Genomic DNA, 15,669 nt, shown 5'->3' on the forward strand with positions numbered 1-15,669 from the left:
TCCAAGGAGGTTGGCTTCCTGGGGTACAGAAGTGAGAGTGGAGAAGGATGGAAAGTGACTCTAGGGGAGGAAATGGAGAACATCCAGAACTTTATGTCTCCCCTGGTGCTTGAAGGCTTTTCTCCAGGGAGACAAAAAGTTCGTGTTGGCTAAAGCTCCCTGGTTGCTCAGGAGCCAAGGGTCACATAATGTGCCAGTGGAGGTTTTTGCCTCTGAAAGCCTCCGAGGTATAATTACTGCAATGAAACATTCCTTTTCTCTCTCTCGTCTGCCCATCTCTATGCCAGGAAACCTTCCTCTTTTCACTTCTCATCTCTCTGCCACTGCCTTTTCATGTTGCCAGATGGTTTCAGTAAAATAACCAGGCAGATAATAAACACTTACGGACCAAATTAAATAAGACATGATACTTTTTCTTAACGATTTGCATTACAGCTTATAATTTAAATTAAGTTGCACTACTTGAGCAATAAAAAATTTATAATGAGAAAGCTGACTTAATTTTGGAAGAAAATGACAGAGAAGTGACTGGTATGTTTCCTTTAGTAGAACATTGGGAATAGAATACCTAGCAATTCTCTTCTGAGTCCCCAACCTGAAACCCTACAGGAGGAAGGGCTTTGTGGAGGAACTATTGTTGGCTGCCCCCTTCTCCACAGCACTCATCTGTACATTCTCCTCTTCTCATTCCTCGCTCCAGACTGCTCTCCTCACTCACACCTCCCACAGGTCTATCAGTTGACACTGGAGTGCGTGGAAAGCTGCAACTGGGGTGTTGCTGGAGACAAACACTGAAGCACTACTCCCAGTGGGGAGTGCTCCCAGTAGGGAGTGGGGAGTCAGCAGACTGAGAAAGGAGGGGAGAACAAAGAAGGACACAGGGATATCTGAGAGTCAGGATGTGGAGCTGGGAACTCTTTGGGTTGGGGCTCAGCTCCTGATTTTTGCTGGGGCTGATTCTTTGCAGCGCAACTTGAAGGGCAGAGCAAGCCCCTGAAGGTTGAATACAGAGTTGTTCAAGAGCATGGGATCTACAAAATCTAAACCAGACTGCAATCAATAGAGCTTTCCCTTGAAAACCTATAAATAGTTTCCTGAAATCACTTTTTTTGCCTAAGATCTTGCGAAACTATTTCCAGTAGCTCTGCTTTATGACACTGCTTGCTTCCATACTTCCATTTGGGTATGCTCAGAGCAGCAATGAGCCCGCAGGACAGCTAGAGTTAGACGTGCATCCTCCGTGAACATGCTTGCTACCTTCTGTATGTGACAGTATGAATGTAGGAAGGCTTGCTGGCTGTGCATTAGAGAATCTTAGACTTTAAAGAGGTGACCAAACTCTAAAATTAGCTCCTGTAAGTATTCAGAGATAAATGCACAATATCCCAAGTTTAGGCAGGACGTAGGTAGACCTCCTTGAGATTAGGGCAGAGGATACTTCCCTAGCTAAGGAGAAGGTAGTTTAGTAAATGGCCATTTGTCTCATCCCTTTGAAACTCCTTTTAGTCCCTTGAGCACCACCATTCCTGGTTCCAGGAATATATTGGTCCTGTCTACTCTCTTGGGTCCAAAGCTTGACTAAAAAATTAAACCCATTTTCTTTCCTTTTTCACATGACTGAGCCAGTCAGGGAGCTGAACAGGGCTGAGCTTCATTAGTACATTTCTGTAAGATGAGAAATCTTACAGAAATGAGTACAAGTTGTATTTCTCTTGCTTACATCCACATTGCTTTCCAAAGGGTTCTAGCACATCTGTCTTTTGCCATCTGGGGATTCTCTTTCTGGAAGACACATCTGACCAAACCTAGGAGGATTTCGAATATTAAGTCAGTGAAAGTCAGTTGTTCCAGTGCAGATGGACTCACAACCTTGACCTACTTAGCCACTTTAAAAAGACTCAGCCTACCTAGTCAAATATACATCAGGGGTGTATAAATCCCAAGGGCACACAAATTGCATACAGGGGATGATCCTTGATCCACTCACTGAGTCTTGACACCCACTCTACTTCTCAACCTTGACCTCGGCCTGGTTCTCCGATCTTTGGAATTCATCTTTTCATTGCCTATTGAACTGTTTGTATGACTTACTCTTGGTCCTGACCACTGGGTATGACATTGGTGCTGTAGTCTAGTCACATGAACACAACCATGGCATCTGCCTTGGCTCAGTGGAACTTACTTGCATGGCTTACTTCCTTTCAATTTTTCTCACCAGGTGATGGAATCTGACAGGCTACACTGCTTCATGCCTCACATAGTTACTGAAGAAATGGGAAGCGTTAGGAGGATTCCCCAGACCACGTGAGGTTGAGTGGCATAAATTTCCTGATATGATGCTGAAAACTATACTTATTAAAGAAAACAGAAGTGTAAACACATTTCAAAAACATGATTCCATACGTTTCAACAATGAGACTTGAACAAAGCTGACCGAAGGTTAAAATAAGCTTTTGTCTGCTTATCCCCCAAACCCAGTGCCACTCCTCATCTCTTGCTTCCTGAATAAGAACAAACATGGAAACAACTTACTGTAAACTGGATTTGGCAGCCACCCATGATGTAGTCCAAGAAAGAGTGCATCTTGTGAATCTGCATAGGAGGGGAGAGGAAACTGGGTTAGTAACAGCACAGTCTATTTCCTGATATATTGGAGGCCTAAAGGTTGGTGACTGATAAGCTGCTAAGCCAGAGGAAAGGGCAGACAGACATTGTTGATAAAAGATGGGTCAGTTATGTTTGTTCTGTTAAAGGAGAGAAGGAAGGCAATATCAACACAGATGGGCCTTTGAGGGCTGCCAATATCTATCCCCTGCTCCCCTCTATTATGGTTTATGCAAATTTTAATCAGCTTATGCCTCTGAGGTGAGACTAAAACTATATTTTCAAGTGTCACTACTGTTTTGAAATGAATGATGTCTCACACATGACTTCAGTCTTGCCTCCCTGTATCTAAGTCCCAGTCCTGGTGACATTTTTAATATGCAGGTAATTTAGATAGGCAGTTTTAAGATACCATTAGCTGAGAAGGTAATTTGCTGACAATTTCCAGTTAGTTAAATGCCTCCCCTGCCATGAACAACAATGACTAACATTTATTGGGCATTACTGAATGCCAGGTACTTAACATCTTTTACCTCATTTAATTCTCAGAACAACCCTATGAAGGCGGTACAACTGTTATTATTGTACCTTGTTTATAGATGAGGAAATTAAGGTCAAGATCACAATGCTAATAAATGGTAGAGTTGAGACTCAAATGATGCAAGTCTGGGAGACATACTCTATCCTTTTGACCTCTATGCTGGAAGCCAGTATGGTTGTTGGGTTATGCCAACTGCCATCACCTGTGTTCTCAAGTACTTTAGGGATTTCTGGTCTGAATTTACATTTCTTTGTGATATTGTTGCTTGACTTGGCTCTTGGTGATATTCTTGTATTTGTTTATTCAACAATTATTTATTGAACACTCACTATGCACTATATTCTAGGACTACAATGATTAGAGAAACAGATACAGTACTTGTAGTCATGGAGCTTACAGTCTGGATCCTACCTGGAGAGTCAGTAACTGTAATTTTTGACTGTCACTTCTCAGATTCCATCTAATGCTCAGAAAGCTTCTTAGAGACTGACCGAAAAAATCAGTGTTCGTCTCTCTAGATATCACCTCCAGGTGGCACACATCTATTGGCATACTTTTCTTAGAATTGATGTTCACTTGGTCTCTAAATAGTGCTCACTTTTGGTGTCCTGATGGCAGTGCTTTGCCTGATAGTTGGGACGCCATTCTGCTGTGTCTGTATATCAAAGAAATAAGAACTTGAAAGTGAGCAAAATAACAGTGCTTCTGAGCGCTGAACTGTGAGAGCAACTCATGGAAGAAAAAAAATTGTGTGTACACAGTCACCTTAAGGAGAAAAATAACCATTGAATCTTGATCTTTTCTCCTGCTGCTTTGGGCACAGGGGTAGTCACATAACTGTTTAGAATGCATCCAGGATTTGATTTGTAAAGTTATGATAAGATGTCTGATATGGAGACAGTCCTGACTCTATAAGAAGAGTTTATTGCTCAGAGTTCTTCAAAGGATAGGAGGCATGTTATGCCCCACAGGAGGGTCACATGGGGAAGCACCAGGATAGGTCAGGAAGGAAAAGCAGTAAGGGGAAAGCAGGCAAATCATTTATTGTTTTTTTTTTTTTTTTTTTTTTTTTCCCATAGGAAGGAGTAGGTGAGGCAGGATAAGCAGCTGAGCAGGCCTAGGATTGGATAGTTTGAATAATTTCAGCAGGTTTTGAAATCTGTCAAAACCATAGGAGTGGTTTCTAGTTATCTGATACCTGACCCTCGGGTCACATAAGATGGGAGAACACTGGCTTGGTGTGTGAGAGTTTGGTAAGGGAGGTGATTGGGGGTTTGAACTAAAAAATGATTGGTTTGCATGTCAAAGGCATGCTAGAAGGCAGGTTGTTTGCTGTCTGTAGGAATTAGCTAACATTGGGAGAGTAGTCCCTCTTACGTTCATAAGGTCCAAAGTTGTCAAAGCATCAAAAAATATTGAAAAAAAAGATTAATACAATGACCCCAGATGGCCAATCATAAGACATTATCCCCTAGTCTCAGTGATTGGTGTAAAGGGTAGGGATATGACCCAAAGCAGACCAATTATTCTTTTCCCCCACTATCTTGCTAGGTAAGGATATAATCCTGTATATAGACATATTAGGTTCCTTCTAATATATTAGGAAACATATATCTATGTATGTATACACACAGATAAACACACACATACACACGTATACATATATACAATCACGTGTCATTTAATGATGGAAATACATTCTGAGAAATACATTGTTAGGTGATTTTATCATTTCATGAACATCACAGAGTATACTTACACAAACCTGGATGGTATATCCCACTATACACCTAGGCTATATGGTATAGCCTATTGTTCCTAGGCCACAAGCCTGTACATCATGTTATTGTACTGAATATTGTAAGCAACTGTAACACAACTGTAAGTCTTGTGTATCTAAACACATCTAAACATAAGAAGGCACAGTAAAAATATGGTATAAAATATAATAAATGGCACACCTGTATAGGGAACTTACCATGAATGGAGCCTGTAGGACTAGAAGTTGCTCTGAGTGAGTCAGTGAGTGAGAGGTGAGCGAATGTGAAGGCCTAGACTGTTACTATACACTACCGTAGACCTTATAACACTTAAGCTACACTAAATTTATTTTAAAAATAAAGTAATTATATTACAATGGCTACAAGTCACTAGGTGATAGGAATTTTTCACCTCCGTTATAATCTTATGGGAGTACTGTCATATCTGTGGTCCATCATTGACAAAATGTTATGCAGAGCATGACTGTATATATACATATATACATGTATGTACAGCTGCTCCTGGACTTACAATGGGGTTACATGCTAATAAGCCCTTCATAAGGTCAAAAAATTATGAGTTGAGTCATCATAAATTGGGGACCATCTGTGTGTGTATACACATATATATAGGTGTATCTTCTTTTATTGTACCTCACTTTATTGAGCTTTATATTTTTTACAGATTGAAGGTTTCTGACAACCATAGGGCATGACTATTGGTGCCATTTTCCCAACAGCATGTGCTCACTTTGTGTCTGTGTCACATTTTGGTAATTGTTGTAATCTTTCCAAATTTTTCATTATTATTGTATCTATGACAGTGATCTGTGATCAGTTATTTTTGATGTTACTATTGTAATTATTTTGGGGTGCTATGAACCAAGCCCATGTAAAATGGTGAACTTCATTGATACGTGTTGAATGTGTTCTCACTGCTCCACCGACTGGCCATTCCTTCATGTCTCTCCCTCTCCTTGGGTCTCCCTATCCCCTGAGACACTACTCTATTGAAATGAGGCCAGTTAATAACCCTACAATGGCCTCTAAGTGTTCAAGTGAAAGGAAGAGTCACACATCTCTTACTTAAAATTAAAAGCTAGAAATGATTAAACTTAGTGAGGAAGGCATGTCAGTAGCTGAGGTGGGCCAAAAGTTAGGCCTCTTGCACCAAACAACCAAGTTGTGAATATAAAGTAAAAGCTCTTGAAATTAAAACAGTGAATATACAAACGATAAGAAAGTGAAATAGGCTTATTGCTTATGTGAAGAAAGTTTTAGTGGTTTGGATAAAAGATCAAACCAGATACATCACTCCCTTAAGCTAAAACCTAATCTAGAGCAAAGCCCTAACTCTCTTCAATTCTGTGAAGGCTCAGAGAGGTGAGGAAGATGCAGAAGAAAAGCTTGAAGCTAGCAGAGGAGGTTGGTTCATGAGGTTTAAGGAAAGAAGTTGTCTCTGTAACATAAAAGTGTAAGATAAAGCAGCAAATGCTGATGGAAAAGCTGCCAAAATTTATCCAGAAGATCCAGCTAAAATCATTTGATGAAGGTGACTACACTAAACAACAGATTTTCATTACAGATGAAACAGCCTTATATTGGAAGAAGATGCCATCAGGACTTTCCTGGCTAGAGAGGAGAAGTCACTGCCTGGGTTCAAATCTACAAAAGGCAGGATTATTCTCTTGTTAGGGGTCATTGCAGCTGGCGACTTTAAGTGGAAGCCAATGCTCATTTACCATTTCAAAATTTCTAGAGCTCTTAACAATCATGCAAAATCTACTCTGCCTGTGCTCTATAAATGGAATAGCAAAACCTGGATGGCATCACATCTGTTTACAGCATGATTTACTGAATATTTTGAGTCTACTGTTGAGACCTACTGCTCAGAAAAAAAGATTCCCTTCAAAATGTTGTCGTTCATCAACAATAAACCTAGTCACCCAAAAGCTCTGATGGAGATGTGCAAGGGGTTTTATTGTTGTTTCCATGACTGCTAACACAATATCCTATTCTGCACCCCATGAATCTAGGGGTAATTTTGACTTTCAAGTCTTCTTATTTAAGAAATTCATTTCATAAGGTTATAACTATCATTACAGTAGCTTTTCTGATAGATCTGAGAAAAGTAAATTGAAAATTTTCTGGAAAAGATTCATGATTCTAGATGCCATTAAGAACATTCATGATTCATGAGAGGAGATTGAAATATCAACATTAATAGGAATTTGGAAGAAGTAGATTTTAACCCTCTAGGATGACCTTGAGGAGTTCAAAACTTCAGTGGTGGGAGAGACTGGAGATGTGGTAGAAATAGCAAGGGAACTGGAATTATAAGTGGAGCCTGAAGATGTGGCTGAATTGCTGCAGCTGATAAAACCTGAATGGATGAGGAGTTACTTCTCATGGATAAACAAAGAAAGTGATTTCTTGAATCTGCTCCTGGTGAAGATGCTGTGAACACTGTTGAAATGACAACAAAGAATTTAGAATATTCCTTAAATTTAGTTGATAAAGCAGTGGCAGGGTTTGAGAGGATTAACTCCAATTTTGAAAGAAGTTCTGCCGTGGGCAAAATGCTATCAGACAGCATCACATGCTACAGAGAAATCTTTCATGAAAGACGAGTCAATTAATGAGAAACTTCATTGTTGTCTTATTTTTAAAAGTTATCTCAGCCACCCCAACTTTCAGCAATTACCACCATGATCAGTCAGCAACCATCAATATTCCCAGATAAGACCCTCCCCCAGCAAAAAGATTATGACTTACTCAAGGCTCATAGGACTGTTGCATTTTTAGCAATAAGGTATTTTTAAACTAAAGTATGTATGGTTTTAGACATAATGCTATTGTATACTTAATAGACTACAGTATAGTGTAAACATAACTTTTATATGCACTGGGAAATGAAAGAATGTGTATGACTTGCTTTATTGCATTGGTTTGGAATAGAACCCAAAATAGAGCTGATATAGGCCTCTATACATATACATATACATATACATATACATATACATATACATATACATATACGTATGCCTGTATACACACATACACACAGAACATACACACACATCAATCATCTGGATAGTAATTGAGTCCTGTATGGTGGAGTCAGGGACACATGGGTTAAAATCTCAGCTCTTAAATTTACTACTTGTGTGACTCTGAGCTAGGTACATAAACTCAGTTGAAAGTAGACATCTCAGGGTTGTGGTAAGAGTTTAACAGAGTTTATTGTAGTTATTTTCCCATAGTAAGTACTCAACTAGTGGCAGCATCACTCCCAGATTTGAGTTAAGAAGTTTAATTATTAGTACATGTGATTCTCTGCAAAGTTTTAGCCCCTCTGGAAGGAATTCATAAGTCCTTTAATCTTCTCCTGTTGTCTTGTTTTTATGGTACACTTTCAGTATGAGTAAGGTACCACATATAAAACACTGGACAGGCAGGGTGTGGTGGCTCACGCCTGTAATTCCAGCACTTTGGGAGGCTGAGGCAGGCGGATTACAAGGTCAGGAGATTAAGACCATCCTGGTTAACATGGTGAAACCCCATCTCTACTAAAAATACAAAAAATTAGCTGGGCATGGTGGCACGCACCTGTAGTCCCAGCTACTTGGGAGGCTGAGGCAGGAGAATTGCCTGAACCTGGGAGGCAGAGGTTGCAGTGAGCCGACATCACACCACTGCACTCCAGCCTGGGTGACAGAGCGAGACTCCGTCTCAAAACAAAGCAAACAAAACCAAAATAAAACAAACAAACAAACAAACAAAAAAACACTGGACACTGTGAAGGGCATATAGTAGGTGTTCTAGAAATGTTGGCTTCCCCATTTGGAGATCTCCCTCTAGCCCTGCTCTGGGCAGAGAAGATCCTAAGCTATCAGCAGCACTTTCCTGTCTTTGGGGCAGGGGTGTACCTGGGGAGAGGACGGTGACACTGGACTGCCACAGCTCCACGACCACCCATGCTTACATTTCTCATTTTATGTTCTTTAGTACATGACATTTTTATTTTTATTTTAAAAGATCACATCTTTTTTATACTTTTTTCCTCTCACCACACCACCTGAATTCTTCCTCTCAGATAGCCCTAACTTCATACTCCTGGAAGAGAGGGTTGCATACATACCTTGCACAGATTGAGAATCACGGTGCCTGAGTTCTTGTAATTCTTCTTCTTGGCTTTGTACTTGGGATTGATACACTCCCACTGCACCTGAAAGAAGGGTCATAGCATGAGAATCTGTTCAGGAAAAAGCCGAGTCATTCCGTAAGGCCAAACTCCTAGGTGCTGGTGAGGACAAACTGAACTGGAGGGCTGACAAATAGTCTCTAGGTGGTAACTCTTGCATGTAGAGGAGCAATAAGGGGGAGTGGTTGAGAGTGAGACTCTGCTGTCAGACTTCTAGTTTAAAATCCCAGCAACGCCACTTCCCTGCTATGTGACTTTTGGTAAGTTACTTGATTGCTCTATGTCTTGGGTATCTTCTCTCCAAAATGGAGCTTATAATTATACTCTATCTCATACGAATATTGTGAAGACTGATTAACCCAGGTAATAAATTTAGAACAGGGCCTGGCACATGTCAATGCTTACTATTAATATGGTCAAATCAAACAGTACAGGGAAGAAGAAATCTGCAGGAATACAGTTGAGTGATGACCAAGTGCTAAGTCTTACTGCCCGAGAATTGACTCAAAAGGTTAGTGAATAGTGAATAGTCAGGCTAGAGAAATTTAGTAGGGGTAATAATAAATTTACATAGAACTTCACAGAGAGCTAAAATAACGGATTGACATGTGTCCCAACAGTGACACAGTAGATCTCCAAAGGGGCCTTTTTGAGGAATAAGATCAGAGCTACAGGAGTGGCTGGGAATTGAGGAGTCAGCTGGGAACTAAGGGGAATAGGTCTCCAGCCTACAGAAGATTTAATGGGACAAAATCAATTGTGAATCAAATATCCAAGAGTCATTGAATGTTTCTGCCCACCAGCCTATGAAAGCTGAATCTCTGGATTTCTACTCAAGAGACAAAATTTCACTACCTGAGAACTAGAAGTGTCTGAAAATGAAGTAGTTTCTGAGGCAGATGCAAATGGATAGGCTGACATAGCAGTGGCCTCCAATAATCGATTCCTCTCGTGTCCATGCATTTGTGTAGCTCCCTCCCACAATGTTGAGGCATTTAGTCACATGACTCATTTTGGCCAATGGGACACTAGCAAATATGATATAAGCACCAGCTTGAAAAGTGCCTGTGTACTGGGACTGGCTCCTCTCTTGCTTCTGGGAAGTTTTCAGGGCCATATTAAAAAGCTTACAATGGTCTCTGGCAGGATAAAAGTACACCTGGAGAAATATCCTGGCCATCCTTGCTGCTGAGGCACAAATGCACGAGTGAGTTCTGTTGGCACCACGTGGAGCACTATGTGAAGCAGAGAATTCAGTCAAAATTGCCAACCCAGAGAATGTTGAGTACATAGTGATTGTTGTTTTCAGCCAGGAAGTTTTGGGCTAATTTTTCACTCAGCAACAGGTAAGTGATACTGTAGTTTCTCATCACTGGAAGGTGCCAGCAGGACTGGGCAACTACATAGGATTTAGAAGAGGGAGATCTTATACCAATGAAGGGTCCTCCATGACTCCTTCAAAATGTGGAATTCTTGGGTGAAAGAAAGAAAGAAGAAAACATGCAAAGCAGAATCTAAAATCAGACCCCTAGCCTTGTTTTTGTCACTTAAAGGCCTAATCTCCTAATCTGTCCATAATGAATGTTGTCTTTCTTTCCTCCCTCAGATTTTCTTCTCATTTACTCTCCAGGTGGGTAGAACTTGATAAACAAGAATTATAGTCCATCTCAAAGTCAATTTAGTATTTCTAGACAAAAGAGCCCAAGTTCCTCCTAAACCAGTCAAAACTGATATTGTCTTTTGCCCCAAAGCTTCCTCTAATATTTTAGTAAAACAGGTGGCTTAGGGATTTACCTAACAGTTGGAAAGAAAAGACACTAAAATTAGCTGTGCCATTTTTTGTCATTCTCAATGATTTCTATTAATCTCAATTTCTTCCATCAAGCAGGATATATTGAGTTAAAGATTTCAAATTCTATTTCAAATTCTATTAAAAATTGTAGTGATCATTCATGAAAAGTCTACTCACTTCCTTCTCAGGGTGAGATGAGCAAGTATAGGTTAGGCAGGAGAGGGCTCCAAGGAAGTTGAATCAAACCTATAATACTTGGGGTCCTTGTGCTTTTGACGTAGGTAGGGGGTCCTGATGGACCAGATCTAAATAGTTTGCATCTGTCTTGGGATGAAGTTGGCATATAACTATGGGCTACGCACTTTACTCTCCCAATCCCATTTAACTCTCCCCACAGCCCGCTTTGACAGATGGAAGATGAGGCTCAGAGAAGAGAAGGGACTTTCCCAGGTCATACAGGTGGTAACTGGTAGACCTGGGATTCACACCCACATCAGTCTCATTCCAAAGCCTGGACTATTAACCACAATGCCTTCTTCCTTCTTCTAGAAGGTTTTGGAGTAGCTCTTCTATTCTTGCAAGTATCCCCTTTGGCTACCTGAAACTAAGGATGCTTATAAATGTTATTCAAGAATTAATCAAAGTTAATTAAGAATTTACCCTGTACCTATAGAATCATAACTCCCACAGCAAAAGGAAAGTTGAAAGATGCTGTCTCCTGTTTTTCTCTCTGATGCTACATACTGACATTCCTCAGGGTTCGAGCCTCCTATACCCTCTCTTCAATCCCCTCTCCCTAGGTGTACTCATCCATTCTCTTGATTTTAAATGTCCTCTCTTAGTTGATGGCTCCTAAAATATATTTACAGGTAAACGTCTCCTCTGAGTATCAGTTTTTGAAACCAAATCTTGAAAACTTCCTCATAAACTGGACCTCCCTACCACAATTCTTCCTCACCTCAGGAAATGGCACCATTTAATCATTTATCCTTGAGTCAACCATTTCCTCCTTTCCTTACTCCCTACATCCAAGCCTTCAACAAACCTTGTAGCTCTTATCTCCAAAATATGTCTTAAGTCTCTCCAACTTATCTCTATGACTATTTCCTTAACCCAAGTCATTATCACCTCTTATCTATAGTAGTAGCCTCTAACAGATCTCATTTGTCTCTCTTTAATTATCTACACGGTAGCAAAAGTAATATTTCAAAAAATTAAAACCAACCATGTAATTCTCTAGCTAGAACCCTTTGCAGCACTGTCCAGTAGAATTTTCTCAATAATTGGAATATTCTGAATCTGCACTATCCAATATGGAAGCCACCAGCCACATGAGACTATTGAGCATTTGAAATGTGGCTAGCATGACTGAGGAACTTAATTTGTTATTTAATTTTATTTTAATTAATTTAAATTTAAATAGCCACATGTAGCTAGTGGCTACCGTATAGGAAAGCACAGCTTGCTCATGCTCTTATCACATTTAGAAGAATCTGCTTTTCCTGGCCTCTGCCTCTATCTCTGACCACATCCTATGAGTGGCTCTTTCACTCTCTGCTTCAGATACACTGGTCTCTTTCCAGGTCCTCAATCACACCAAGCTCATCCCTGCCTCTGTATTTTGTACTACTATTCCTTTCGCTTCAAATGCTTTTCTCTCACTCATTACATGTTGGCTTCTTTTTAATCCTTTAGGGGCCTCAACTTAAATGTCAGATTATCTTTTCTATATGCACGCTTTTATAATGAAACTGGTTCCGTTTTGTAATAGCATGTCACAAATTGTAGTTGTATTTTAACTTTTTTTATGTGTGTTTCTATTCCATCCTGACTCTCACCACTCTGTAAGCTTCAGGAGGGCAGGGACCATGTCAGCATTGTTAGTCATGGCACATTTAGAGCCTGGCAGAGTGCTTGGAATTTGCTAGGTGCTACTTGATAAATATTGTAGAATCAGTAAATAAGAGAATATTTCCCACTGTATAAATACACCAAAACGGTGGCTGGGTAGTTAAACTAAAGTTTTTCTGGTATCTCAGTGACACAGAAAAGCACATTAGCATATGGTCCATTTCCTCAATGGAACTTAAAAGATCTGTTTGAAAGCATTATGTTTTGGTATATTTCATTTATGATATGTGTTACATTCTTTCTTTTAATATTTAATTAATAAGATGAAATATTTCCCCTATTTACTGCTTGGACTATTTGTATTCATAGAAGTAGATTAGGCAAAACTTTATAAAACTCTTTAGAACTCTAGCAGGTGGTATGAATGCTGTCATTGATTTAGTAGCTAAATAGGACTAGTTCTGCATATTCAGCAGAGCAATATTCTCTAGCTATATTCCTTGTTATCTTGGGAATGACTTTCCTTATAATTTAGTGTTGGTTTTAACTGTGCCTCTGAAACTCTGCATCCTGGCTTGTGGGTGATGGTCTCTGTGTGTTTGACAAGTTTCTTGTAATGCTGAGTACCTAATAAAGCATTTACAGCAGGTTTTGCAGGAGCTAAGGGGAAAGCTGTCACTGTTTCCATTGAGTTTCCAGACCAAAGGTATGTATTCAACAAATAGTCTGATTCAGATTAAGTTTCTGAATTTAAAAAAAGTTAGTTCATTTCCATGCAGTTTGCCTGTATCCTGACCTTACATATGAGAGAGTTGAAAAATGAGTTGGGGCATCTCTAATTAGCACTTATGATCAGAACAGGCATAGAGTATTATCTCTAAAGAAAAAGACTTTCTCAAAAGCACCGGGCCCTCTACTTTCACTTCTTTCTGCTCCACAAGGACAGTGAACTCCAGAGTAAGAATAGCAGGTATCTTGGGTTGAGTTCCTCAAGAAGCAAACTTTGAGGCAAGAATATAAGTGCAAGTAGGCCATCTGGGAGGTGGTACCAGGAAGCATGAATAGAGGAGTGGGAACTTAGATAGAGGAGGCATCCCAGAAATGGTGCATTATCAAGTCAGTTACCACTGTGGACAGCTAGGGCCTGCTGGGGAACTCTGGGAAACTGTATGGAGCATATACCTCAGAGTTTTGCCAACTGAAGGGCAAGGGAGCTGGGGTATTTATACCCCAACTTCCATTAGTTATTTGTTGAGGGCTACCTCCTGTTACATCTTCTTCCACACGTCTAGCTTGCTTTGGGCATGGATAAAACAGGCTCCAGCAGATAGAGAAAGCCCCCAGGCAAAGAGTTATTTCAGCTGGAAATTGGGCAAGTGAACAATAAACAGGTAACAGGAGAAGTTGCATGATTTGGGCCCAGATGACTATCCATCTATCTATTTATCTATCCATCTAGATATTATATGATATGAAAGTGTGTGTATCTGAGGGAAGTTTAGGTTTCTGTGTGGGGCAATGTGTCTTAGTGGTATGTGGTAGTGTTTGTGTACAGGTCTTGGCATCAAGTGTGTAAGAGTAAAATGATGGAACTAGAAGAAAACCTGGTACCCATATGAAAATTTGGAAGATTCAAATAATTTCTCCAAAGCATGAAATTATTATTAATGTCACCAAATCACGGAAATATAGACCTAGAAAGAATACTACTGTTAATAGCAGATATTTTGGAAATGCTAGCTGTGTGCTAGGTGCTCTGCTAGCACCTTGGATTGTCTCATTTAATCTTCACAAAATTCTATGAGGTAGGTACAATTATCACTCTTATATTTACAGGAGAGCAAAATGAGGCATGGAGAGATTAAGTCATGTTTTCAAGGCTACACATCTAAAGGAAGTTAGAAGTACTCTCATGTAACTTTTCCATTTTACTAATGGAGAAACTAACGTTTGGGGTCAGTGTCTTGTCCAAGGACACACAACTGCTTTGGATTGGGCTAGTTCTAGAATCTAGGTACTCACATCCTACCATGTTCCCTTCTTATCACACTTAATCATACATTGATGTTTTGCTTCTCACTGTTTCATTTGTAGCTGGGTTCTAAGGATGCATCATAGAGACTTGAGGCAAAACCAAAAGTGGTTGACCATGTACCTGTTTCCCTTCCATTGCTCCTCTCATCTCCTTGAATGTCGAGGTGAATTCTCCAATGAAGTCATGCTTGCCATTGGAGTCCCAGTCCCATACTATGCACTGTAAGAGAAAACAATTATTTTTCTTAAAAAATTAAGAATGTAGCCACAGCAGCTGAAGGCAATGTGAACTTTATGAGAAAGAGTAGATGAAAGATGTTTGCTCTGGAACCAAAGCCAGGGAGTCTAAGATTGGAGCATGTGGGATGTAATTCTGGTTTCTCTAGCCCTTTACTTGGACTTTTTGCCACAATCTGCAAATGGCCCTGTGATGCAGCAGTGACTACAATGATTTGCCCATTTTTTAGATAAGGCCAGTAAGATCCAAAGGAGATAAGCGACTTGCCAAAGGGACCTTCTCGTGAATGAAAACCTGGGACTTGAAGGCAGGTGCCCTGCTTCCAATTCCAGTACTCTTTTATGCATAGCAGATAGCCTCCCTGGTTTACATTGGCATTAGATGCGTGAGTCCATGTATATAGCTTCCACATGGCAGCTCCTGCTTCATGATTTGAGTGGGGCCATATTAATCACATTTTTCTTTTTCTATTTTTTTTTTTTCTGAAGGCAAAATAGCAATGACAACACAAATTATTAGGAAGACAAAAAATCTTTAAACATACCTACGTGAAAAATGGTTGGAAAATAGTGCACAGACAACACCAGATATTTACCACACTGGTAAATATTTTGCACCCATCACACACAAGATGCAACCATTCAC

The 15,669-nt window shown here is 40.0% G+C and overlaps 1 protein-coding gene across 4 annotated transcripts in view; it reads right to left on the reverse strand.

The window, feature by feature from the left end:
• The window catches only part of CPNE4 (copine IV), a 518,534-nt gene that overhangs the window by 48,862 nt on the left and 454,003 nt on the right, over positions 1 to 15,669 (reverse strand). For all 4 annotated transcript variants that reach the window (XM_011977981.1, XM_011977979.1, XM_011977980.1 and 1 more), the window contains 3 exons: positions 14,908 to 15,006; positions 9,047 to 9,133; positions 2,533 to 2,592 (listed from right to left, as the gene is read on the reverse strand). In XM_011977981.1, coding sequence (XP_011833371.1) covers positions 2,533 to 2,592; positions 9,047 to 9,133; positions 14,908 to 15,006 — 246 coding nt within the window. The remainder of the gene's footprint in view (positions 1 to 2,532; positions 2,593 to 9,046; positions 9,134 to 14,907; positions 15,007 to 15,669) is intronic.

This window comes from Mandrillus leucophaeus, unplaced genomic scaffold (genome assembly GCF_000951045.1).
Source record: "Mandrillus leucophaeus isolate KB7577 unplaced genomic scaffold, Mleu.le_1.0 Scaffold186, whole genome shotgun sequence".
Classification (NCBI taxonomy): domain Eukaryota; kingdom Metazoa; phylum Chordata; class Mammalia; order Primates; family Cercopithecidae; genus Mandrillus; species Mandrillus leucophaeus.